Source organism: Equus caballus, chromosome 23 (genome assembly GCF_041296265.1).
Source record: "Equus caballus isolate H_3958 breed thoroughbred chromosome 23, TB-T2T, whole genome shotgun sequence".
Taxonomy (NCBI): domain Eukaryota; kingdom Metazoa; phylum Chordata; class Mammalia; order Perissodactyla; family Equidae; genus Equus; species Equus caballus.
In genome coordinates this window covers 34,867,487-34,891,163 of record NC_091706.1, presented here as the reverse complement: position 1 = coordinate 34,891,163, position 23,677 = coordinate 34,867,487, and the positions used below count along the sequence as shown (strand labels likewise).

Sequence of the window (23,677 nt, the reverse complement as noted above, 5' to 3'; positions counted from 1 at the left end):
GACCCCAGCTTTTCTGTCATTCCCAGGCAGTACCGTAAGCCTCCTGACCTCTTGCTGACCTGCTCTTGCTTCCTGCCCTGCTCTTCTTTCATATTTTTGCCTGACATCTCGGGCCCCAGGGTTCCATTGCTCTTGCATAACTGCTGGCCAGAAGATACCTGCATGACTTATGACCCAGCTTGACCTCTGAACGTTGTTGCCTGCTCCCCGCAGACTACTTCCCTGATTCCCAGTCAGAGCTGCTGCTTCTGGGCTCGGCATCTGAAATGCCCTGAACCGCCTCATCCCACAAGGAGCCCTCTTGACAAATGCCATCTTCCCCCACATCCCTGTCCTGGCTTCCTCAGCGTGGCCTTGGGCCCTTGTCTATAAGCCTGCCGCCTATGATGGTCCATCCCTAACTCCTCCACATAGCATAGTCACCACTCAGAACTCTTCTAGAAAACTGGACTCACTTTATTCTTCAATCCTGCTGAGCCCACTTCGCCAAGGGATTCAAACAAAGGGCTCTTTCCAAAAGCAGGGATCCAGATCTTGGGTTCTCTCTGACCCCTACATTGCTGTTCCCTGTCAGCCGTGTCTGGGGAAAATGGACATGTAAATAATTGGGTTCCCTTTCTCGGAGCATTTCCTCTCCTTTGGCCTCATCCTCTACCTGCTGTGACAGCCGTCTACACCTGTAAGTGAACTTGGCCCAGGGAAAGAGTTGTGATGGCAAGGAAGAAGTACTGCCAGGACATCACAGGTCACTTGCTATCAAAAACAGGAAGTAGGATTTACTCAAACCACGCCCTATGGTGGTCCCCATGTGACAAACAAGCTGAGATGCATGTTCTGTTTGAAAACTGCTCTTCCCAGGTAGTCCATCATCTAACCCCAAGGCCACTCCTCATCCGGTTGTCCCTGGCCTGGGGAACATGGTCATCATGCAGCCAGTTACCTACATCAGTACCCTGAAGCTACCCTTTCCTTCCTTCTTTCTTCTTCTCTTTCTCCACACTCAGTAAATCCCCGTGTCCCATCCAGTCTGCCTCCTAAATAACTCTTGGATCTGCCCTCTCCTCTCCATATGCATGGCCATGGACTTGATTGAGACCCTGATTATTCATCACCTGGAGTTTTGCGGTAGCCTCTTAAGTAGTTTTCGGTATCATTGCCTTCCAACACATCTGCAACTGCCAAAGTGATCCTCAGATCACAAGACCACCACCTCCTAATGATCCTCTAGCTGAGGTTCCCCACTGCCTTTGGGCCACAGCCCATAGTTCCTAGCTTGGAACAGTCAGATCCTTCCTGATCTGGGCCCTGTCACCTTCTCCAGATGCTCCTTCAGCTTCCTTCTTCAGCTTCTTGCTCCCTTCTCCAGCCATTCTGCTCTACTGGACACATTGTCTAAAGGTTTTGGTCTTTTCGTGCATACCTCACTCTGCTGGGTCATTCCTCTTCACTCTTCTCCCCCTGGCCCTCATCTGCTCATCTCAGGACTACCCAGGCATCACTTCCCTGAAGCCCACCATGCTGTGGGTCCCCAGACATCCTGGGTTTACCTCTTTAGTGAGATTTAACACACTATTTCACTTATTCACATGTAGGTCCTTAAGCCTGAGGATCAAACCATAATCTGTTTTCAATCTGCATGGCCTGGTGCTTAGTAAATGTTTATTGAAATATGCATTTGAACAAAGGAATAAATGCAGTAAACTATCTGATAATAAAGAGAGACAGGTTTAGGTGCACTTCCAAGAAGATCTATCTTTAGTGACTTTTATGTAGCCAGCTGTTTTTTAGGTTCTGCCTATTTTGGAGGAAGTATCCAGTATGGTTACAATGCCTGCCAAACATGGCATTGAGAATTCCATAAAGCAGATGATCTCCATTTTGAATCACTTGGGATTATTTGAAAAACTGTACTATTGTCTCCATATTGTACATCATTTGTGTAACAGAAGTGTATTATATTTCAGTTATTTTTCCATAAGAAGCAATGTTGTAAATAGTCATTAGACTTTATTTTATTCAGTGCTGACCCCTGTCTCCTTTGGGTATATTTACTCTCTCCTCAGCTAGACTGTAAATATCCCAAAGCCAAAGCTCAGTCCTTCTATCTGTCTACACCTACAACACCTGCTTATTGCATACACTTAGTACATGTTTCAAGATTATGATAAAAACTCTTTTGAATTGGAAATTTATGTATTAATTTTGGAAAAACAGTTAGGAACTATTTTCATATTCATTTTTGACTTGCTATAATTATTTCTTCTCTGACATAACTTATCTATCTAAAGAGTCCCATGTCATTTAATTAATTTGACAAATTATTTCATCCTGCAATATTTATTGATAACCCTGGGAAAATGACATTGACACAAAGCATATTAGTGAGAACTTGTGTTTATAATCCAAATATTTCTTATTCCTTCAAGTGGGAGTCATATCAGACAGTCTGGATAATTAATGACCTAAATGACTTATTTTACATTTATTATCATTTTTTGTTGAGCAGCAAAGTTATTAATTTTTAAATAGTGTGGAACCAATTTTCTTTTTTTCACACAAATGTCTGTCACCATAAATATTAATAGGTCCTCAGAATTTAATGAAACCAGTCTTAAGAATACTGAGACTTTTTGATGTGGAAACTAGGATCTTCCTTTCTAACTATGTTTGGCAAGATCTAAATTTGTAGATCAGTTTCCTCTCAGCTATGGGCATGTTTGTATGGGTTACAATGTGAGTTCTTTTCTAGAATACTTAATGTAGCATTATGACTAGTGTTTACCCCTCAGCTGTAATTTCATTTAGCACTAATTTTTTTGCATTTAGTTTTGACAGTTCTTTTCTTTTAATATTGGTTGCCTTCCCAGTTATCATTAAAGAGCAAAAAGTGCTTTAGACTTACTAGAGAAAAGACGTACAGCTCTTCCTGATGACAATGCTTACGTTTAAGCTATTTGCTTTCTTGGTAAGGAATTGGATTTTGTTTTTAGACTTCAGCTAAAACCTGAGCATGGGATAGGAGTATCATCGGCTCCCATCTCTGTACCATACCTTGAAAGATTACCTACCAAATAGTTATAGATAAATTCACTGTCTTTCAAATTATGTTTTATAAACCCTGTAATCCCATGATATATTTGATTTGTTCCATTGTTTTAAATTATGAGTTTTGCAATCTGTAATAGTTACTTTGATACCATTGCAATATAAACATAAAGCTAAGGTAAAGTTGGTGAACAAATAAATAAATTAAAGCCATTCATAGAATCAAAGATTGTTTGAGCTGGAGAGAATCACAGAGTTCTGTGAAACAGTGGAACAATGGCTTCCACACTCTATCCTGAGAGAAAATGATTTGGGACATAGATGTCTATGCCTAGCCAAGCCAGATTTCCTTGTGAGAACAGAAATAAAGACATCGTCATGTATGCAAGAACTTTAAAAAGTTTTCTACCTACAAGTTCTCTTCTATGAATGTTACTTTGAGATGATTATAGATTCACATGCAGTTGGAAGAAATAATACAGAGAGATCTCATATATACTTCACCTGGTTTCCCTACTGGTGACATCTTGTATGACCTTTGTACAGGAAAGGTCATACATCTTGTATAACCTTTGCAACCAGGAAAATGACATTGGTACAATCCACTGACTCTTTTCAGATTTCGTCAGTTTTACATGCACTCATTTGTGTGTGCACTCATGCGTGCGCATGTGTATACTTCTCTACAACTTTATACACATGTAGATTTATGCAACCACCACCACAGTCAGATACAGAAGAGTTCCTCCACAAAGATCCCTCAAGCTACGCTTTTATATATAGCCACAGCCACCTCCCTCCCTCCCTCAAGACCTCTCCCTAATCCCTCATAACCACCAATCTGTTTTCCATCTCTATAATTTTGTCATTTTAGGAATTCCATATAGATGGAATCATACAGTATGTGACCTCTGAGACTAGCTTTTTTCACGCGGCATAATACCCTGGAGGTGCATCCGAGTTATTGCGTGTATCAATAGTCTGCCCCTTTTTATTGCTGAGTGATATTTCATGGTAGGGATGTACCACAGTGTAGCCATTCACCTACTGAAGAACATGTGGATTTTTTCTAGTTTTTGGCTATACAAATAAGGCTGCTATGAACATTTGCATTCAGGTTTTTGCATAAGCATAGTTTTCATTTCTCTAGTATAAATGCCGATTGCAATTGCTATGCCATGTGGTAAGCACACGTTCGGTTTTGTATGAAACAACCATACTCTTTTCTGGAATGGCTGTGCCATTTTACATTCCCACCAGAAATGTGTGAGTGATCTAGCTTCTTCTCATCTTCACCAGGATTTGCTTTTGTCACTATTTTATTTTAGCCATTCTGATAGGTGTATATTTAAGTCTCTTGTTAAAAAATTACTTGAGTATATACTCCAGCAGAACAAAAGATAAATCCAATAAAGAATTAGTATGGGGGTATATGAAACAGTGGTGAAAAATGAAACAGAAAAACATAGTTAAGTCTAATGGCTGATTATGTGTCTGTGGGACTTAATGTGATTGATAGGGATTCCTAAGAAGGAGGCCTAAGGCATAGGACTTCACCATGTGTGCTTCTAATAATAAGCGTTTCTATGAGACTTTAAATACTCACAGCCCTTCATCTAATTCTACTTTATAGCCATCGGTATTTATATATTATATTGTAATTACTTGGATACATATTTAATGTTTGCCTTCTAAAGTCTGCCCTCCAGGAAAACAGGAACTATGTGACTTCATTTTCCTACCCTCCAAAGCACAGAACACTACCATACTAGCCACGGTTTGGTATGAAATAGAGTCAGAGCAAATCATCACATCAACGTTGTGGATAGTTGTCTGAAGTACATTTATATTGCTCATTTGGCCACTGTCTGTTAATGACAGTAAATTGGTAAATTGCAACTGTGTTGACCTCTTAGTCTACTCAGTTGTTTATTTAGGTGCTGACTGGTGTCCCCATTTAAGACTGTCTGTACAACACAGATGTTCATCCGTCCTGGAAAGAGGCTGATGTTTGTCCAGGCTTTTGCCAGTTGTTGCAGTTCAGCTCTAATGCAGGAGGGTGATGGAGAGGAGCTCCTCATGGCAGTAACAGAAGGACAAGATAGTCAGTACAAGAGAGTTTCAGGGTAGCTACAAAAATCAAAACACTCTTCTATGTTGTTTATGCCTGACTTTCTACTCAGTAACAGATACCTCAATTTGAGCCAGACAGGTAATTCTCAGTATTTCAAAACCAGCTATTCCAGTTTTGGGTGGAGGGAGGGTTCCATATTAGATATAGCCTAGAGATATCAAAGTAACTTAATATTTAGCATGCATTATACATAATAAATAGTCACAAAATACATATGTACCATACAGTTCTTAATACATGATTTCATGGACGGAAAAGACACATTTCCAAGGCTCAGTTCATCCCTAGGTTGATTCAGTTAACATTTCTGTGGACTTTCGCTGAGCCAGGCAGTACTTGACATTATAGATAGATTTTCTCATTAGTCTTCACAACAACTCTGCAAAATGGAGACTCGGGAGAGGTTAAGCTTTACAGAGTCTGCTGAGCTTACAGTGCTGGATCCAGGATTTATACCCAGGCCTCTGTGACTCCAGAGCCCAGGTTCTTTCATCAGTACACTCTCCTTAAGGGGCTTGCAAGTGTAATCAGGGAAAACCTCTGAAATGAAAGTGTTAAGTCTTAACATAGACAGATACAGACAGGATGGGCTGGAAGTGCCCACTGACTGCTTTTCTAACCCTGACAAGGAGCTCTTGGAGAAGGTGCCGTTAGGAAAGGACTCTATCAAAGTAGAGAACTTGGTTTGACAGGGCAATAAGTTAGTAAAACCTTGCAACCTACTTCGAGAAAGGAGGGAAAGAAGAAAATAGTGCCAAGTGACTGAGGGACACAAAGTAAAATTAGTAATCCGAACATTTAATTTTGAAAATTTAATGAAAAGCATAATCAAGTCCATTGACACTTGCCACCTGTTACCAACATGTGTGCGCATAAAATCCTATTAAAGGTAAAACTTCTTTCTGAGAAATGTGATGGTTACAGTGGAGGTGATTGTTTTTCGAATCTTGTGGAAAGGGAGATTGGGGACTAAATGTATGCCATTGACTCCTGTGTGAGCAGCTTTTGAGAATTCTCATTAACTACGGAAACTGAAGGATTATTGAGCCAGTAGTTGTTTTTTTAATCCCTCACTTCAAACCAAATGGAGTATTATAAAAATTTCTACAGAACAAATGGAAATAGAATACTGAAAATATCTTCTTCAGCCCTAAAAAGTAAACTCCTTTTTCTTTTCTTTCTAAAAGAAATATTACCTAGAGATTAGGAAATTCAAATATTTCCTGAGGTGGTAGTTGTTATCTGCCTAGCTAGCTTTCATTTTAAATAACTTATCACACAGAAGTATAAATATGCAATAATTCAGCTTAATGGAAGCTAAAGTCTTTGGATTTATGAAATAGAATGATGATAGATCTAGTATATGAGGGTTCCCTGCTTTTGTGTGAAAAGAATCTACCTGTCTTTGATTTTGTGGATGACCTAAAGTCTAGAGGTAAGATCAATGTAGGTCCCAAATGGAAGGACTCACAAAGTACCTGAGTGGAGGGAGAAAAAGGAAGAAAATGTCCCCATAGGCCGTATCCTCTTCACTATTGGAAATCCTGGGAAACCAGAGAAGAGAGCTGTAACAGGAAGGGGAAGTGACAACAGGGGGCATAATGGTAGCAACCTTGGCTTTGAGGATGTGTCTGGAAAAGCTTTGAGGTTGGCTAGTGCAGATCCGGTTATGGATGCTGGTGTCAGTCACACACAGGTCACCATGTGAAATAGCGCAGGGTTGTAAATACCCAGACCAAAGGAGACAGAAGAGTGGCAAACCCTAGCAACTTACAAAATGGACATAAGCCTCCATAGCTTAGAAGAAACTTCTGGAATCTGGTGAGGGAACTGAGTTACAGAGGCTTAAGGAGTATTTGAGAGTTTCTAGGGTCTGGAAAAATGCTACAAAATTTAGGAAATGGTTCAGAAACATGCCCTGTGGTATGTTACCTAGCTTGCTGTGCATTTGTCAAACATGGTCTTATGTTCCTCCCAGAAGCTTTCAACGTAGGCAACTGGGAACATTTTTGAAGAGGAAAATTGGTTTGATTTTAACAGGGCTTTATTTTATTCATTCAACACCTAGTGTCCATTTACTGAGTCCCACAGTGCTGTAGGAATGGGGCCTGTGTGACTGCCTTGTGAAAGGCAAGGTATTTCTTTGGCCACATACTGGTTCTAGTTCTTTCCAAAAAGATCAGCACATACTGGCTTCTGAGAAGCTTTCGCTCACAAAAATGGCTCTTCTTCCCTGTCAGAATCAGTCAGCATTTTTTATATTTCCCCCTTCCTCTGCAAGTAAATTTCCCTTTGATGTCACCAGTGTTAACCCTTCAAAGACATTTTTAAATTTAGTATTTTGATCAAGCAAGTGTGACTCTTCTCTCCTCACTTTTGTCCCCTGAAATTCTACACCTCTGTAGCTGAGGAAGGAAATCTTCATGGAGGAATTTCTGCTCCCCTCATAACAGTGATGGCTAAGAACAACCTGTTATTAATGAATGTATATATTAAATTTCAACTTTTTATTGAAAAGAATACATCTGTGCACTTTTCTACATGTATACTTCAAAAAAGTTTTTAAAAAGGGATAAGTAGTCCACTGGATAGCATCAGTTGTCCATAGCAATTAGAGATGCAGGGAAGTTAAAACCTAATGTTTATTTACAGTATCCTCATCCAGCCTGAATGAGAGCCCGGCTGGTGTTCACATCTCGTTAACTTCTCTTCGTTTCTCCACACGAAGACCTCATTTGTAAACTTTGCCTGGATTCAGCTAAGTCCAGCTGTTCCAAACTGTTCCAGACGCAACTCAGCATTTGCTACATTTTCACAAGCACCTGGTAATCTGGCTGCAGATGATGACAGATGTTCTCTGGAGGTGAAGATTTGCCATCCTCTTTCTAAAAGAGCTATCCAACTTTTTTCTAAGTTATTAGCAATTTCAGAAAAAATGTCAATGACCTAATTTTAAAGGAACAGAGAAAGCACTGATTCCAGGTTGCAAATTTAATTTCTCTATACTCAGCTGTGTAGGGAAGATAGTTTCTTAATTTTCCACAACTAATCTTACTTACTAAAATCCACTTCCCCAAACTTGAACTTACCAATTTCAGTCTCTTCTGGTTTAAACAGTTGCCTCTCAATTTAAATATTCTCCTTATTCAAAGTTGAATTCCTTCTCAAGGCTGGTATAAATTGTCTCTCTTTTATCACTCCATCTTTTTAGGTAAACACCCTTGGAAATGTAGGGTCTTGATCACATGGTAACACATGGACACAAGAACATTGCCACAGGCCCCTCCCTTACTATATTCTATTTCCACCTCAAACCATGACCCTCAAGCTATGTGGGATGTGGCCTTGTGCTATCTGGCATTGAGCCACTTTCATATACTTTCTTTAATTTTGACCACTTACATTTATTATTATTTTAAAAATAAAATACCTCAAGACCCCAAAGAATTCATTTCTAGTGACACCTCTCATATTCCTGGTTTTCTATCACTTCTTAAAACTCACCCCATAGGTAGATCCTTGCTGTTCTTCTTAAATTGTAAGCTTTTCAATACCAGTGGTGATTTTCCCAGACCAGAGATTCTTCCTGCCCTGTGGAACCTTTTATGATCTCAGGGCATGGACCAGCTTGATTTCTCTGCCTTCAAACCACCACAGGAATCTCAGTTGACAAATCCTGCCTTACCTTCCTACTGAATTAACTACATGTCATTTAGCAAATAGTTTTGAATTCTTGCGCTATGTAAGGCTCCATGCTAAGTCTGTGGGAGGTACAAAAACTGAATAGGCTATGGTCCTTTCTACTAAGACGCTTAGAGTTTAAAGTTTAAGTCCAAACCATCAAGGTCTTATTTATCATGGACAGATTCTCCCATTCTTCTTCCCTCTCTTTGTCCATTAAAGTGGAGAGAGGAAGAGAGAATCCTTTTTGCTCTTTACCCAGGGAGGCAGTTTACCAGACAGGGTGGATTACAATAGACAGTGATGCAGATTCAGGAGTTTCACCTTATGCGTTGAAGTGGATGTGGAAACTTGGACCAAGCGTAGCCTCTGAGTCTCATTGAGCAGCTGGCCAACCCCTGGGCTCTCAGCCATCCCACCAGCGAAGCCACAGTGAAGCAAATCATGGTGGAGCCAACTAGGAGATATATACTAATCAGAAGGACTTGGCAATTTTAATATAACATATTACTTTTAAATATGTCTATTAAATAATTTAATGAGACATCTGTATTTGTAGAAACATGTCTACAAAACTCATCCAATGTAAAAGCTGATGAATATAGTGTATATATATATTCATATATAATCGTTTAAAATGATAGATGGCTATTTCTAATACCTATAAGGTATACTTCTATTATTTAAAGCTTTTTAAGTGAGCAAAAATGGCATTGGTACAGGTTAATCCATCACAGCTCAGAATTCTAAATCATTGCATTAGACACAGAGAAAAACACATTATTGCTACAAGTAAGCTAAGGACTGGATATTTATTTCAGTCTGCTTTACCAGCAAAAATTGTCTGGCTTGTCACAGCCTGTTTTTCCTCTTTATTATATTAGCAAAGAACACTCGGAGCTTTATTGAGGAAATTAAATTAAATTTAAAAGGCAGCAGTCAGCTTTAACTAGACTTGTACATGCAAGTAATTCTGGAACTGTACTCCAAAGGATCTACTTTGGGAGGAATGGCATACTCTTGGATTTATTTTTCACTAAACTAATGTGTCCAGGAATGTCTATTTCCATATAATCTCCAGGATACTCTTTTGAATTATCTTATCTTGTTGAATTAACACAAGTATTTTTGCCAATCATTTGAATACTCTTTATTCAGGACTAGACTATAGGCCAGTTGGAAAAATTACTCAGGGCTCTTATTCATCTTCCTGTCAGCTCCACATTTTGTTTATTTTATTATTCTTTAGATCTTCCATCAAAAAATGATGAGGTGAGGGTGGGCCCAGTGGTGTAGTGGTTAGGTTCACACACTCTGCTTCAGTGGCCTGGGTTTCATGGGTTCAGATCTCGAGTGCAGACCTATGCACTGCTCATCAAGCCGTGCTGTGGTGGCCTCCCACATACAAAGTGGAGGAAGGTTGGCGCAGATGTTATCTCAGTGACAATCTTCCTCAAGTAAAAAGAGAAAGATTGGCAACAGATGTTAGCTCAGGGCTAATCTTCCTCACCAAAAAAAAAAAAAAAATTAGGTGAGGTAAGTGTAGAACATAGCAAATTTTGTGCTTTAACCACTTTAGTTGTGATCCCAAATTTTCATTTTTATTTGTACCATCTCTAGCCTGTCATCAGCAGAGATAGTGGTCAGTTTACTCTGAAGAGATACGTAAATGCATTTCATCTAAGCATTTCAAAGCAGTGTATTAAACTTTACTTTTGAAAAGTTCAAACGTATACAAAAGTAGAGGGAATACTACAGTGAACCCCCATGTACTCTGTACCCAGCTTCAACAACTCTGTCTTGCATAAGGCATCATTTACAGATTACTTGCTTTGCATTGTCTTTGCCGCTCTTAATATCTTCTGGTGCTGGGTACCAGTTTTTTTTAATTTATTTTTTAAATTTTTTTTTGGATGTACATCATAATATATTTTGAATTCTGTGTAGATTACATCATGTTCACCACCCAAAAACTAATTATAGTCCATCCCCTCACATGTGAGCCAAATCACTCCTTTTGCCCTCCCCCCTTTCCCCTTCTCCTATGGTAACCACCAATCCAATCTCCAATGCTATGTGTTTGTTTGTCGTTGTTTTTAACTTCTACTTATGAGTGAGATCATATGGTATTTGACTTTCTCCCTCTAACTTATTTCACTCAGCATAATACCCTCAAGGTCCATCCATGTTGTCACAAATGACTGAATGTCATCATTTGTTATGGCTGAGTAATATTCCATCATGTATAAATACCACATCATCTTTATCCATTCGTCCCTTGATGGGCACCTAGGTTGCTTCCAAGTCTTGGCTATTGTGTATAATGCTGCAATGAACATAGGGGTGCAAGTATCTTTATGCCTTTGCGTTTTCAAGTTCTTTGGATAAATAGCCAGCAGTGGGACAGCTAGATCATATGGTAGATCTATCCTTAATTTTCTGAGGATACTCCATACTGCTTTCCATAGTGGCTGCACCAGTTTGCACTCCCACCAGCAGTGAACAAGTGTTCCCATCGCTCTACATCCACTCCAACATTTGTTGTTTCCTGTCTTGTTAATTATAGCCATTCTGACTGGAGTGAGGTGATACCTCACTGTAGTTTTGATTTGCATTTCCCTGATAGCTAATGATGTGGAGCATCTTTTCATATGCCTGTTGGCCATCCATATATCTTCTTTGGAGAAATCTCTGTTCAGATCCTTTGCCCATTTTTTAATTGTATTGTTGGGTTTTTATTGTTGAGCTGTGTAAGTTCTTTGTATATTTTGGATATTAACCCCTTATCTGATATATGGTTTGCAAATATCTTCTCCTAGTTGTTAGGTTGTCTTTTCGTTTTGTTGATGGTTTCCTTTGCTGCACAGAAGCTTTTTAGTTTGATGTAGTCCCATTTGTTCATTTTTTCTTTTGTTTCCCTTGCCCAGTCAGACATGGTACTTGAAAATATGCTGCTAAGACCGATGTCAAAGAGCATACTGCCTATGTTTTCTTCTAGAAGTTTCATGATTTGGGGTCTTACATTCAAGTCTGTAATGCATTTTGAGTTGATTTTCGTGCATGGTGTAAGGGAATGGTCTACTTTCATTCTTTTGCATGTGGCTGTCCAATTTTCCCAACACCATTTATTGAAGAGACTCTCCTTTCTCCATCCTATGCTCTTGGCTTCCTTGTCGAATATTAGCTGTCCATAAACGTGTGGGTTTACTTCTGGGCTCTTGATTCTGTTCCATTGATCTGTGTGTCTGTTTTTGTGCCAGTACCATGCTGTTTTGGTTACAGTGCCTTTGTAGTATATTTTGAAATCAGGGAGTGTGATACCTCCAGCTTTGTTCTTTTTTTTCAGGAATCCTTTGGCTATTCGGGGTCTTTTATTGTTCCATATGAATTTTAGGATTCTTTGTTCTATTTCTGTGAAAAATGTTGTTGGAACTTTGATAGGGATTGCGTTGAATCTATAGATTGCTTTAGGAAGTGTGGACATTTTAACGACATTAATTCTTACAATCCAAGAGCACAGAATATCTTTCCATTTCTTTGTGTCGTCTTTGATTTCTTTCAACAATGTTTTATAATTTTCAGTGTACAGATCTTTCACCTCTTTGGTTAAGTTTATTCCTAGGTATTTTATTCTTTTTGTTGCAATTGTAAAGGGGATTGTATTCTTAATTTCTCTTTCTGATACTTCGTTGTTAGTGGTTTGAAATGCAACTAATTTTTGTACGTTGATTTTGTATCCCACGACTTGACTGTATTCCTTTATTGTTTCTAAAAGTTTTTTAGTGGATTCTTTAGGGTTTTCTAGATATAAAATCATGTCATCTACAAAGAGTAACAGTTTCACTTCTTCTTTTCCAGTGTGGATCCCTTTTATTTCTTTTTCTTGCCTGATTGCTCTGGCTAGGACTTCCAATACTATGTTAAATAAGAGTGGTGACAGTGGGCATCCTTGTCTGGTTCCTGTTCTTAGAGGGATAGCTTTCAGTTTCTCTCCACTGAGAATGATATTTGCTGTGGGTTTGTCATATATGACCTTTATTATGTTGAGGCATTTTCCTTCTATACCCATTTTCTTTAGAGTTTTTATCATAAATGGATGCTGTATCTTGTCAAATGCTGTCTCTGCATCTATTGAGATGATCATGTGATTTTTATTCTTCATTTTGTTAATGTGGTGTATCGCATTGCTAGATTAGCAGATGCTGAACCATCCCTGCATCACTGGAGTGAAACCCACTTGATCATGATGTATGATCTTTTTAATGTATTGTTGTATTCGATTTGCTAGTATTTTGTTGAGGATTTTTGCATCGATGTTCATCAGTGATATTTGCCTGTAATTTTCTTTTTTTGTGTTGTCCTTGTCTGGTTTCAGTATCAGATAATGTTGGCTTCGTGGAATGAGTTAGGAAGCCTCCCCTCCTCTTCAATTTTTTGGAAGAGTTTGAGAAGGATAGGTATTAAGTCTTCTTTGAATGTTTGGTAGAATTCACCAGGGAAGACATCTGGTCCTGGACTTTTATTTTTTGGGAGGTTTTTGATTGCTGTTTCGATCTCCTTACTGGGGATTGATTGGTCTATTCAAATTTTCTACTTCTTCTTGGTCCAGTTTTAGAAGGTTGTGTGTTTCTAAGAATTTATCCATTTCTTCTAGATTATCCAATTTGTTGGCATCTAGCTTTTCATAGTATTCTCTTATTATCTTTTGTATTTCTGAGGTGTCCATTGTAATCTCTTCTCTTTCATTTCTGATTTTATTTGAGCCTTCCCTCTTTTTTCTTGGTGAGTCTAGCTAAGGGTTTGTCAGTTTTGTTTCTGTTTTCAAAGAACCAGCTCTTGGTTTCATTAATTTTTTCTATTGTTTTTTTAGTCTCTGTATCATTTATTTCTGCTCTGATTTTTATTATTTCCTTCCTTCTGCTGAGTTTTGGCTTTGTTTGTTGTTCTTTTTCCAGTACCTTTAGATGCGCTTTTAGATTATCTGTTTGGGATTTTTCTTCTTTGTTGAAGTAGGCCTGAATTGCTATAAACTTCTCTCTTAGAACCGCTTTTGCTGTATCCCACAGAGCCGCCATCTTAGGGCCAACACCAAGCATTCTTGGATGGTGACCCAGCCTGTGATGTGCGCTCCTTACAAAGGTTTCCTAAAAAGAAATGTCATCTTCTTACCAGACTCCAAGCTCAACCTAGTTTATAGCAAAACAAGCTTGCCTTTTATCTGCCATTTAGTTGTGTGCCTACTAAACAGCAAATTAAGACTCTGTAAATTACAGCTTGATTTTTGCCCTCGACACAGTGTGTATAAATACCTCTGGTGTGGGTAGGTTTGAAAACACTGTAGACTTTTATCTTTATTTTTCTGACAACATAGAGTGCCTAATCACAGTCAATATTTTCAGTGCTGAAGATTTTTCACACACATTGTAATCATGAAGCTCAAGATCAATGAAGTCATGGAGCCTGAAATCCACATTAGAATGGTTTCAAATCAAAGAAGTGAGGAGAAAGTAATGCTTTGGGGGAAGTAAGAATTTAGGGTTCCAGCAAGACGGCGTATAGAAATTTAGAAATGTCCAGAAGGCCATTGGAAATAGATAGGGCTGGAGCTTAGGAGTGAGTTCAGACTAAAGGTAACGTTATAGGAATTGTCTGTAGAGAGATGATAGTTGGAATCTACCACTAAGAGATTCTCGAATCTCTCCACATCTCCTTCAAGCTCCCCTGCTGCCACCTCCTTCAAGTGTCATCATATCTTACCTGCACTATTGAAATAGTAGGTATCCATTATGTGGGGTATCTCCATGGCACCCTGATTTTTCCTTCCAGGCCTTATTCTTTTTTTTTTCCCCTGCTTTTTCTCCCCAAATTCCCCCCGTACATAGTTGTATATTCTAGTTGTGGGTCCTTCTAGTTGTGGCATGTGGCACGCCGCCTCAACATGACCTGATGAGCGGTGCCATGTCCACGCCCAGGACCCGAACCGGCGAAACCCCAGGCCACCGAAGCACAACTTGCCAACTTAACCACTCGGTCATGGGGCCGGCCCCAGGCTCATGTAACTTTGAGGACGGCATTCTTGTCTGTTTTACTTCCCTCTGATGATCTGGAGCAGACTAGGCACTCGATTTTCTTTTCCCCAACAAGGATAGTTAATGAATGTCACTATTGGGAAGAAAGAAAAGAGTTGAAGAGAGAACTTTGGTGAACATCTTTAGGGCACAGAAGGAAAAACAAATAGGAAGGCAAAGAACCAAGAGGAGGCAGGACACAGTAGCTGAGGGCGGGTGGAGATTCCGGGGGGTGGTAAGCAGTGACTGATTCTACAGGTGGGGGAGTGTCAACAACAGTAAGAATAGCTAACATTTATTGGGTGCTTTCTGTATGCCAGTTACTGTCTGTCCTAAGACTTGATGTGGATTAACTCAATCTTCTTAGTAACTCTGTGAGATAGGTGTCCCTATTATCTCTATTTTACAGATAGGAGTACAGGGCCCAGAAAGGTTACATACTCTGCCCAAGGACAATCAAATGGGGGAGCCGTGAGTTAAACCAGGCCACCTGGCGCCAGAGCATGGAGTCATAACCACCATGCAGCCACTCCATCTCCTTCTAGCAGTGGGGCAGAAAACAGTGTGCACTGGGATAAGGAGTATGGAGAGAAAATAGAAAAGGAAAAGGAGGACTGGCCACTCATTATGACCCTTGGCCATGAAGAGAGGGTATCAGTGCCTATCATTCTGAGTTGGGATATCTCCCAGGTTAGGTCACCAAATCTGCAGAAAGGGTATGGAATAAGTGCTTTCCTGATGCATCATGGCCATGCGAGCCTGCAGAATATGCTTTCATTTCAGGAACAGATAGTTTTGATCCTGTCTTCAAGATATTGTCCCAGCTGCTTTGACATTGACTTTTTTACTACATTCCAATATTATTATTGACTAAATATAGTCCTTGAGAGAGAAGAGAAAAAATAATCTGGCTTTGACAGGAAAAAGCGTTGTGGTATTCCTACTTGCTTTCAGTTTTACATATGTCTGTGAATCATTCCTGCTTTCTTTTTTTACAAGTGGGAAAATGAAGTCTTGCCCAGCTAGATAGAAAAGCACCTGTGTTTGCATTGCAGCGTGCGTTTTGCATAGCAAATGCACAGATACAGGATCCACCAGCAACAGCCGGGTCAGGCAGACATTCTGGAAAAAAATGTGCGCCCGAGTGACAGGCTAGACTGATTGGTGTCTGTTATGTTGCAGAATGTTGCACACTCTCAGTGCTCACACGTGTTAAGATTTTAGCAGATTTATTGATTCCTTTAAAGAACTGGGAGGATATGAATAGCCGAATTATTTTGTTCCTAATTGATGCAGATCTGCAATGCACATGACTAAAATCTGTTCCCAGAATTTTTCATGACAGAAGTTTTGGAATTTGGTTTAAAATGTATGCCTATATATTTATCTTTTCCTTCCTTGACATTTTTTTATGGATGGTGACTTTCCCTAACCCACATTCCAACTATCATGCTCAACTTTCCATACAATGGGAATAGAATTTATCTTTTTTAAGCCTTTCATTCTGAAAGTAGGAGCCTAGGCTCCTGAGGACAATCCAGCATCATTCAGGGATGCTGACAATCCAATTTAAAAATACAGAGAAAATGAATCTCTTTTTAAGATTTATTTGTAGATTTTTCTTTATTCTCTCTTGAGGTTGTTGGCTTTAAGTAAACAAGGACTAATATTTGACCACTTAAAGCATTGAGATAGTTTCTCACTTTATCTAACAGTTAAAGTTGGACCACAGCCTGACCTCCTATCACTTATGAAATACATGTGCTCTCCTTGGCCTGTCCTTGAGCAGGAAAAGACTTTGCATCTACAAATGGAACAGTTTAGGTTGAATAGTGCATTAAAAATATAATAAAAATTGTTTTACAAAGAAAGCTTTTTAACAAGCAGAATTAATTGGTGGAAACTTTGCAGAGAAATGTGAACTAAATATGATGGTATCCAGGAGTGCCTTTCAATCTTTACCACTCTCCATGCCCATTAGGAACAGTCACAACGTTGTCACAGGGTCTGATTAGAATTTGCTTTGGAAGCCACTTCACTGTTTGGAGGGAACATTTACCAGTGGGTAGTCTGGGCTGTGCAGAGCACAAGGCTGTGATTTTTGCCCAGTGGAAATGGGACTGTTCCCACAGACAGATCATGGGGCCATCATTTGATAGCCCATTGACCAGAATTGCTGTGTCAGCCAACATTTTCCTGTTGAACATCCAAGCAATACTACTGGGTACCCACCAACCCAGAACTTTTAAAGGAGTCAGGACTTGCCAAAAGGGCACTGATAAGCAGGCTAGAAATGCAGTCATATTTTTGTTGGCTTTTTATGAATTTTTATTTTCAGAAGTGTAACTCTACAGGTGGTTACTTCAAGCTGACTCCTATAGTCTCTCGCACACATGTGAGCAATGAGTCACCATGAATTATAATCACGATGATGATAGCTGGCAAGTAATTGAACACTTTCTCTGCACCAGGAATTTTTCTAGGCAATTCACCTGCATTACTGTATTTAATTTTCATGAGCTCCCTATGCAGCAGGTAATATTATTGTCACCATTTTATTGAGAAGGAAAGTGAGATATCGGGAGGTGATATGACCTGCCTAAGGTCACGGAGTCGGTGCTCTATCCTGCACGTCCCCAGCTAAGAGTCTCTCTAAGAAAGGAAGCACTAGCACAGGTAAATGTGAGTAGGAAAACTGGCATCTGCAGATGCAGATCACTGTGCTGGGTTCATGAAGCTCGCTGGTGGCCACTACTTCCAAGCCGTCCTTTGTGTGTGATAGAGAATTAGACAGGCTGAGATCCTTCTATCTCTCTTTCTGTCTGAAGAAAGCATCCAGTATCTGTTAGTGTTTTCTTTTAAGAGGCTGGGTCCGTGGCGACCCTGACACAGAACTGTCTTGTTTTCTTCCACGTTGGAAGTAAGGCGTTGATACACCTCCATGGAGAACCAACCAGTGGGTCTGGTGCTGGAGCATTGGGTCAGTGGTGAGGAGCTTTTCTTATCACCCTTCCTTCCTCCTCCAATCTTGGCTTCCCTCCTTAGGTTAGGGAAGCTGGCTCCCTGTTGCTATCGAGCCACTCTCTGACCTCTTGAGGTAGAAAGTTCCATTGCCTAAACTTCTTAAATAATAATTCCACTCTCCTTTCTTGCCTGCCTCCTTTCTGGAAGTACTCAGCTTCGTATGTTGAAAGATGAACATGAACACTCTGGAATAACTGATACTTATCTGCAGCCCACTCTCACTTTTCCTCATCTATGCAAATGTGCATAATGTAGACACGGGTGGAAACATATTTTCAAAGGCTACGTATGCCGTCCTTCCCAAAGCCTGCTGTCAAAGGACGTCCATGAAGCGGCAGCCACAGATACTTGAATCCTCAGGCCTGACCTCTCTTTAGTACATCATAAGTGTCTGATCAAAAAGCAGTTGGCTCAGGGAGAATGAGAAGCATACGAAATTCTGGATATTCAATCCCTGATGAAACAATTATCTATAGACTCTGATCCTCAAAGGCATTTCCTAACTAGGGTATAGTAACAGATTATCATGTTGTTTCAGAAGCAGCTGTCTGCCGTGCAGGATTGTCTTACTTTCTGGGCTGCGCTGTTTTGATTTCCTGAGCAGCTTTGTGTGAGAAATGCCAGGCATTAAAATATCTGTTGTAGAGGAGAATATATACAAACTACTAGGAAAAGAGCTTTATCATAGAGGAAAATACCCCATTTTCAAGCACTCTTCCTCCATCAAAGAAGGGTCCTGAGTGTCAAAGTCCCTCCTCCACTGGGAACCCATGTCGACTGCCTCTTATCTTGACCTTATCTCCTGTTATTTTCTTGTCAGAGCGTCGCTAACTTCTTTGGCTACATCCAGCTGCTTTTAATGCCTTCTCTTTCCTACTGTTTGATGAGTCGACAATTAAGCATTAAGCCCTGCTCTCTGTCAAGATCATAATTTTTAAAAAGACTTGCTACAGAGAACAAAATAGCAACTTTGAAAGACAAACTTTGAATAGGAGATCCCTGAACTCCAACAAGATTAAGATTTTGAGAACAGAATCCAGACAGAAACACATTCCAGCTGAGTCTTTGTGCTGAAGAAGGTACAAGCTTGTAGAGATCATTGGTTTGTTGGTTTCTCTCTTCCAGTGCTTAAGGGCGTGGATGCTGGAGTTGACTACCTGGGTTCAAATCCCAGCAATGCCACTTACAAGCTGTGTGATATTGAGTAAATTGCTTTATCTCTCTGTGTCTCAATTTTGTTCATCTATAATATAGGGACAACAATAGTACCTAGCTCAAAGAGTTGTGAGGCTTGAATCCAAGTGAGCCACTAAGCACTTGGAAAGTGTTCAATAAATACTATTAGTGAAACTGTCATGGAGGGTTAAGAAAAGATATGCTTACATTAAATTTGCATAAAATATCATCTTGGAGCCATTGTGGTAATCCTTACTGCACATGACCTAATAATAACCTCAGATGTTTTTATTTTGACTTTTCCTCTATCAGCTACCCTCTGGGAAAGGCGCAGGAAGCGTGTCTGCAAATCTAGAGCTCTCTGATTCTGTGCAAATGAGACTTACAAGCCATTTGAGTTGACCGGCCTCCTGGTTCTTTTGCTTACTCAGGTCCTGGAAAGCTTCAAGATCATGGACTATAGCCTTTTGCTGGGAATCCACATCTTGGACCATTCCCTTAAAGACAAAGAAGAGGAAACCTCACAAAATGTGCCTGATGCTAAGCGGCCTGGGATGCAGAAGGTCCTCTACTCAACAGCAATGGAATCTATCCAGGGTCCAGGGAAATCTGGAGATGGGATCATCACAGAGAACCCGGAAACGTAAGTGCAGCCACCTGCTCGCTTCATCCTCTTGATTCTGGCAGCCGATATCATTGGGTAATTAAACACAATCATGTTCCCCTCATAGTGGCTCTTTAGGAATAGATTCCTACCTGGTGCTAAAATTCATTAAGCCAGCCTTCATTTCTATACAAAAAACACGTAAGCATTGACGTTGAGGAAATGTTCATCATTTAGCGAGTGAAAAATTCAGGTTATGAAACATAAATAATCACTTTTGTGGATTAGTGAATATATGCACATGCACACGCATGCACACACAGACACACACACACACATACTGGAAAGGTGTACCAAATTTTAGTATAGTATTTGTCTTTGCATCCTAGGAATGGATTCTTTATATATTTTTTCTTTGTGCTTTTCTATACTTTAAAATCTCATAGTGAATATATAAAAGTGTTGCATTTTTTTAAAAAACAGTATTTAAAATACTTTAAAAATTCTTGCTCATCGTTTCAAAATAGGAATAATTTTTTAATCGGCTTCTTCCCATCCAACTCTTCACAGTTGACAGCTATGGTATTATACTCCTTTGTGGGAAGTACATCATTTGGATTTCCAGGGAGACTTTAACTGAGGCCAAAAAAAAAAGTGATGGAGAGATAGTCCAGAATTCTTAAAGATTGTCTATTTTCACTTATAGTCCATTTATTAGAAATGACTTTTAACTTCCTTTTCTTATAAAATATTTTTGCTTTTTCTCTATCAACAGAATGGGAGGTATTCCAGCTAAAAGCCATAAGGGAGAAAAACTACTTTTATTTATGGGCATTATTGACATTCTGCAATCATATAGGTAAGAAATTTGGGGAAACAATTTTTTGTTATTTCAAAATAAATCAACAAAGGGTTTGGAAAATTCACCAAATGGGGGTGATTTTACATTCTAATTTTTATTTTTCTGTCTATATTTAGATTAATGAAGAAGTTAGAACATTCCTGGAAAGCACTGGTTTATGATGGGGTAAGTGACTTATGTTCCTTGTTAAGCTGTATATATTTCTCATTTCTAAGAGACTTCAGAGGGTGTCTGAGAAGCTGTGTCACTAGATTTGAAGAGGCGAAGAAGTATAGATCTTTATAACCTTAGAATCTTAGCCTAGCAGATTGGTTCCAATCTAAGAACAAGGACAGCATAAACTTGAATAGCTATTCAAATAGAGAACATCCAGCCTGGTGGCTAGATAGAGGCCAGGAAAACAAGATGAGGTCTTGTTTCTGCATGACATCTGAAGAGCCAAGTTATGAGAGGATGATGAGAAAAATGAGGAGACTCTTTTGATAGGCGCTGGAAAGATCAGAGGACAGCTGAAATAAAGTTATCATTAGACCAAGCTGCAGAGGGGTTTGAACCAGACTTGACGGCAGACAGCCCTGGATTTGAATCCTCATCACTACTTTACTAGCCATGTGACCTGCACACATTGCTTGTTATTTGACCTCTCTCAGCCTGGTTTCCCATTTGTACCGGGGGTATAGTAATAGTTCCTAGTACCTGCCTCATAGGGCTGATGTGAGGATTGAATAAAATAATGCACATTATTGTTCTACGCCATGCCTTACATATAACAGCATGTAGGAAGCAGAAACTTTCTTGTTACAGATTTATACATGACTAATGCTGACTGATATGAGGGATGTCTTTTGGACCCAGAATCAGCATAACAGAAGAAAAAAGTCAGTTACAAAGAGCAGTCTCTCTTTGTCTCTCTCTATCTCTATCTCTCTCTGTCTACCACACACACACACACGCACGCACGCACACGCACACACGCATGCGCATGTACGCATTCCCATGTAGATGTTAGACGTAAACCTCCTGCTGCTGACAGAACGTTTACTGGCCTCAGCCTCCCTCAATTAACAACTTGAAGTGACACTTCCAAAGAATATATTGGTCAAAGATTTGCTTACACGTCTTTTTAAGATGTTAGCAGAAGCTTTCCTTTGAAAGAGGATAAATTATAGATGCTACTTTCTCAGTTCTGTGGAAGAACGGTCATAACCTTTCAGCGATAAAAGATCTGCATTTGGTCCACAGGCTAAGGAATGACCTCTGTCAAAATGCTCTTTTAAACAAGAGGTTCACAAATTTTTTCCTAAGAAGTAAACTTAGGCTTATTTTTCAGATTAAAGATTCCTTCTATGAAAGGCCAAGATGGTGGTTAATTTTTTCCCTTCCTGCTAAGAAAAGTTAGGGACTACGTAATGCCTTGAACATGGAAGGGAGAGAGAGTAAACACTTTGTTGTGTTCCCCTCCTGTTTTCTGAGACAACTTCAATTCCCTGTTACCAGATAAGGTTTCTGATCTGAATGGCCTAGTGTTCTATTGATCAGATGCTTCTAAGGGGCCCCTACTTTTCTCTAGTTAAAACATATCTTCTGTTTTTTGGTGTTGGTTTTTTTTAGGAAAATCTCTGTGCAGATTATGTATTTGTGAAATTGTAAGCAATAATTCTTATTTTTGTTTGTTTTCTAATGTGCCTCTTATTTAAACAATGTTTATTCATACTGAAGAGAACCATAATCTAACTTCTCTTGGAAGGCAAGAGCTGAGTCTTAATCATCTTGCATCCTATGATATTTCTAAATTACTGTACTTGCTGTGAATATGTGTCCGCTTCAGACAGGAGCTGCCAGGATACTGGGGAGAGTGCATGTCAAACCAGTGGGAAATCTCCCACCCATCTACAGCATCACTGGTAGTCTAGAGGACCATTGTAACGTGGCTAAGGAGGGTCTTCCGTAGTGTGTCCTTCATAACATGCTGATTACAGAATCACCTTATGCCTCGTGTAACACCGTGTTTCATCGGTGAAAACACTGAGGCAACGAGACACTGTCTCTTCCCTGGGATCACACAGCTTTTTAAAGTCAGAACTAACACCAGAACCAGGTCTCCAGACCTCTGGTCAAAGGCGTGTTTTTTCTTCCAAACCCACTATAGACACTTTATAGTATCTAATATAGTATCTAATTAATAATAATTCAGCATAACAGGGGTCATCAGTCAACCTTGTCTGCTAGAATCTTCCCAGTGTCAAGGCACCTTGTTACTGGGAGATGAAACCAGCACACTTCTTTTTTTGACCTAGATGTCACTCTCACATTAGTGTTGTTTTGCTTGTTCATGCCCCCAATTTTTGGTTATGACTAAAAGTGTCCTCCTTCCTTCCTGATGACACTCGGGGCACTGGTTGCCTGTCTGTAAAAATGATGTGTGTGTGCCTCATGGCACACAGTGGACTAAGGATCCACTGTTCTGATTGATAAAGCAGAGTCTTTTTGCTGTCTCTCCCCTGCCCCTTTTAATATTCTATTTCATTCTGAGTGTCTAGAATCTTTGCTCCGATTGAGTCTTTTGCCCTCCTCCCCTAACCCGACTCCTGGGCCCTGTGAGACCCTGGGTGTTGCTCTTTTCCAGCTCTCGACATCCACGCCCTCTAGTTAAGGACATTGGCCAAGAGAGAACCAATTGAGTGGATCTTTCTTCTAGCTCGAAATGAAATATCTGAGAGGTAAACCCATGACACTTGATTTGTCTTTTCAGGACACTGTTTCGGTTCATAGACCAAGCTTCTATGCAGACAGATTTCTAAAGTTTATGAATTCCAGAGTTTTCAAGAAAATTCAAGGTAAGATTCTTATGAAAGTTTTTTACTTTTAGCGCTTGCTCACTGACTTCACTATGTGTATTTTTGCAAGATTTTTATTGGAAGAGTTGGAGCTCTTTATCTCCCTGTAACAGTAATCACTTAGTAATTATGGTTACATATCTCAGTCAGGTATTTATGGATGCCATAATCATTAGAGTCCTATTTTGTGGTGAAAAACATTGGAAACTGCTAAATGTCCAATCATATAATCTATTGACGTAAAAT

The 23,677-nt window shown here is 39.6% G+C and overlaps 1 protein-coding gene across 9 annotated transcripts in view; it reads left to right on the top strand.

Moving 5' to 3' along the window:
* The window catches only part of PIP5K1B (phosphatidylinositol-4-phosphate 5-kinase type 1 beta), a 279,387-nt gene that overhangs the window by 182,579 nt on the left and 73,131 nt on the right, over positions 1–23,677 (top strand). For all 9 annotated transcript variants that reach the window (XM_023627257.2, XM_023627253.2, XM_070248645.1 and 6 more), the window contains 4 exons: positions 19,560–19,771; positions 20,508–20,591; positions 20,711–20,759; positions 23,347–23,431. In XM_023627257.2, the coding sequence (XP_023483025.1) occupies positions 19,560–19,771; positions 20,508–20,591; positions 20,711–20,759; positions 23,347–23,431 (430 nt within the window). The remainder of the gene's footprint in view (positions 1–19,559; positions 19,772–20,507; positions 20,592–20,710; positions 20,760–23,346; positions 23,432–23,677) is intronic.